The sequence below is a fragment of the Salvia hispanica genome, chromosome 2 (genome assembly GCF_023119035.1).
Source record: "Salvia hispanica cultivar TCC Black 2014 chromosome 2, UniMelb_Shisp_WGS_1.0, whole genome shotgun sequence".
In the NCBI taxonomy this organism is placed as follows: domain Eukaryota; kingdom Viridiplantae; phylum Streptophyta; class Magnoliopsida; order Lamiales; family Lamiaceae; genus Salvia; species Salvia hispanica.
In genome coordinates, this window is record NC_062966.1 from 6027543 (window position 1) to 6031898 (window position 4356).

The 4356-nt window shown below is 32.9% G+C and overlaps 1 protein-coding gene across 1 annotated transcript; it reads left to right on the forward strand.

Moving 5' to 3' along the window:
- The first annotated feature begins 3365 nt into the window (after positions 1-3365).
- Positions 3366-4091, forward strand: LOC125208369 (RING-H2 finger protein ATL70-like). The gene has a single exon (XM_048107965.1). The coding sequence runs from the start codon at positions 3477-3479 to the stop codon at positions 3975-3977; it is 501 nt and encodes a 166-aa protein (XP_047963922.1). The 5' UTR covers positions 3366-3476; the 3' UTR covers positions 3978-4091.
- Positions 4092-4356: the final 265 nt, after the last annotated feature.

Consider the following 4356-nt stretch of genomic DNA (forward strand, 5'->3'; position numbering starts at 1 on the left):
GTGTCACAGTATCATTTTAACTAGTGCACCCCTAGAATATTTAATCTTATGAGACAGCCTTGTTTTTTAGTATATTCTTCACCAATCTAGACTTGAATATCAAACATGGCTTAAAAGATAGTTTGCATATGTTTATATATGTTAGAGCTGACAAATCATATATGTTGGTCATTATTGGATCAATCAAATAAAGACACAATCCAATAATGCCTAATCTAAACTTACATGTTAAGAAAACTATCAGCTCGAAGATGAAATTGACATGCTACCTTCAAATCTATTCATAATCCGCACACGAAATATTATAATTTGAGTCGATATAATACAATAATAACTGGAACCTGATTTACATGATTAAACATGATTCCTAAACTCAGTTTACACGAATAAAAGTATAACTATTTATAAAGATTAAACATAATTAAAATAATAATTATATTTTTAATAGATTTCTTTAAAAGTTTCTAGGTGTAATAGATATTACTTCTAACAATAATATATTAGTACGATATATGACCACCATGTAAAATTACAAAACTGAACATGGAAAGGATGTGAATAATTGTTGTTTTTTCGCATAGAATGGGTGTGCAATTTTGATTTTATACGTCCAGCTACATGTATAATTTAAAAATTTATAATCTTTTTTTTATTTATAAATATTCAAAATAGTTTTTATTATTTCAAGAGTTATTGAATCCTGCAATAATAAAAATAAGCATTGCTACAATGTGTCTTAATCTGAAAAATTCCGACGCGAGCTCGTAACGAAGACGAAATTTGGGAGCATCTTATATGATAGGTTGAATAGTGGATACCTTAAACCCATAAATGTCACCTTTGGAACTAGTGTCGACACATTAATATTATATCATCACTAATATACAATGGCAATTTTTATTTATAAATTAATGATAGGCTGCCTAGATCATGCTGTTGAAGAGTGACAGATAGACGGTTGAATTCATGGCGTTGATTACCAATTAATTAATACTCGTAAAGAAAACGAAACAAGAAAGACGTTACTCACATGATCAGACCATACAACGAACATGTAACAAAACGTAAAGGATGAATATCTACAAACCGTTGACAATTCGTTGCCCACTTTATACATGCATACATTAATTACTGCCTTTGTTATATAATATATAGTAGACTCATTTTGTTGTTTTAGTCCATTCTATGATAGTAAATTCATTTTTTTTTTATAATAAAAATCAATATATTTTTTATAGCTTATTTTTTTTCTCTTACTTTATTCTTTCTTCATCTTTTTACTTTTTTTTTTTTTTTTTATTCTTTCTTTACTTAACTCACTTAACATAATTTTTCTTAAATCGTGTGCCGAAAAGAAGTCTATACTACCACAGAAAGGAGGGAGTATTATTTCTCAGAAACGGTTTAAACCTATAAGAAAAAGAAATAAACTAATAAGAGTAAGTTGAGAGACAGATAATAATTCTCCAATTCTGATTATTGCATAAGCTAAACTCGAAAATTGGTGAATGCTATAACTTCTTCACAAATAAATACTACCTGTAAGGATATGGATCTTCTTGGAATTTTAATATTTCATTTTCTCTTAAATTATTTGATGATTAAGTTCTTAGACAATTAATTCTTTAATGCCTGCTTTAAATATTACTGTATCCAATTAACTCTATGTAAATATTTACAATGTTAAATCATCATGTATTATAAAGTACCAAGGCTTGTGTTTTTAGTAATTGGGAAATATGATTCCGACAGGATGTTGAGGATTAGGGGTGCTTAAATGGTTCTCTGGTTCTCGATTAACCGAAATTTGAATAGGAACCGGCCGGTTAATTGAGGAACTGGAACCGGATTTTTTGGTACCGGTTCCAACTTTTTAAATAAAACTAGTTCTGGTTCGGAACCGAAACCGACCGGCTCCTAACCGAGAACCGGATTATAATTCAATTTTATTTTTTTTAATTTAATATGCTAATAAATCTAATTTAATTGAATTAATTTTGAATTAAAGTAAAATAGTTTGAAACATTGAGTGATTTATAGATTTTAACAGTGTTAGATTTGCGAGCTCTATTTCTAAAGTATTTAAACCGTAATACTTTGAATCCACAATTATTTCCTCAATCCATTTTTTATGAACTAACTACAATGAGTAAGACAACATAAGTTTATTTTAATTTCGAAATGAACTTATACAAATACATTATCATTTCATATGATAGAAATTTAACTTTATAACAAATTTATGAGAACAATTCATTCAGCATATGAGTTTAACCTGTTTGTGAATAATTTATTAACTGCTCCATTATAAACCAAAAAGTCACAACAAGATCAATTAGTATTAGAAATTCCATTGAATATTTGTTTAGCCAAAAAAGGGAAAATGGAATTCAATTTTAAAACTTATTTTTTAAAAAAATTGCTAAAGTTTAGAACTCCTCTTTTTTTTTAACAAAAAATTGCTAACATAAACTAGTCCTACTACACTTGGCATCACCCTTATCCATATATAAATATTACTTGTATTGTTGGTTTGTATTTTTTGTGTATTTATTTGAATTTTTAGGTATTATTTATTATATTTCTAGACGTTGGATTATTACTTTTTTTAGTTGAACCATTTAAAATTATAAATAAATTCGGATTAAAATTACACATCGGTTCCGGTTCGGAACCGGAATAGACCGGTTCTTAACCGGTCGGTTCCAAACCGGAACCGATCGGTCCAGTTTCGGTTCTAAAATTTATGAAAATTTAAAACCGGTCAAACGGTCAACCGGCCGAATAAGCAGGCCTACTGAATATCTTAAATTGCTAACGTCTAACTATGTTAAGAGTCTATGTTATAGATTTCAATACAAAACATTTGTATGTTAACTAAATTTTATTGGCAACATTTATAAGATAGCATCTTGACATAATTATCATTTAATAATTAGCAAATACTCCTCCGTCCTACAATGATTGTCACTTTTTTCCATTTCGGTTCGTCTTACAATAATTATCACACTTCATTTTTACCATAAATGGTAAATAGGTCTCACATTTCACTAACTCACTAAATAGGTCTCACATTTCACTAAATAGGTCTCACATTTCACTAACTCACTTCACTCATATTTTATTATAAAATCAATATAAAAAATGGGTCTCATATTCCACTAACTTTTCTAACCAATTTTTCTTTACATTTTGTAAAATTCGTGCTCTCAATAAAAGTGACAATTATTATGGGATGGAGGGAGTGGTTAGCAATTAATAAAATAAAAAAAAAAGGTATATGTATAGTTTTAAATTACTTCCCTAATAAGGATAAAAAAAAAACCAATAGCCACAAATAAGATTATAGAAAATCCGGCGTCAACCAGGCATCCCATAATTAATAATGTAAATGCATCTTCTCCCCAAATAAAACTTCCCCTCATTGGATATGTATCAAGTAATGAATCGTTGACTTCCCAACCAATCAAAATCCGATGAATTCCACGACCGACTCCGGCGGGTTCCTCGGGTCGGAGAGCATCGGCGGGTTTGGGTATGGCATCGGCGTGTCGGTAGGCATCCTCCTCCTCATCACCACCATCACCCTCGCTTCCTATTACTGCACCCGCAACACCAGCACACCCCCCGCCATGCTTCTCCCCCAGGCCCAGCGCCACGATCCCGTGGCCCTGGCTGGGGAGGGCGGGCTCGATGAGGCCACCCTCACCGCATACCCGAAGCTGCTCTACTCAAAGGTGAAGAAGCACAAGGACTCTAGTACGGCCGCCTGCTGCTCTATCTGCCTCGCCGATTACAAGCCTTCCGACATGCTTAGGGCTCTCCCCGACTGCGGCCATTACTTCCACCTCAGGTGCGTCAATCCGTGGCTGCGCCTCCACCCCACCTGCCCCCTCTGCCGCACCTCCCCGCTGCCTACGCCGCTCTCCACGCCGCTCGCGGAGGTGGTGCCGCTCGCCACCAGACCCGGTGGATGAATTCAATTCAATTCAATTTCAACATATCATAATTAGTTAGTACTATTTCTACTTCAATTATAGATTTCCATCACATTTTTCGGTTTCATATATACACGATTTTTGTTCTCGCTACATCTTTGAGTTAGATAGTCAACATGCATTGTCATTTAGTTTCGATTTCCGTTTGTCGATACTAACAGAATGCCAAAATCATCAGTTTTTGATGTGGTCCCTTTCTAGTATTGCTCATAATTTGTGTCGGAATCACAAAAATAAATTTAGAGTAAATTAAACTGTATAGGATGAGTGATTTTAAAGATTTCAACTGCAACAAGTGATATATATATGCTCATGATTAATGGTACATTCATCCTCCAAAAATAGTACTCCCTTCGTC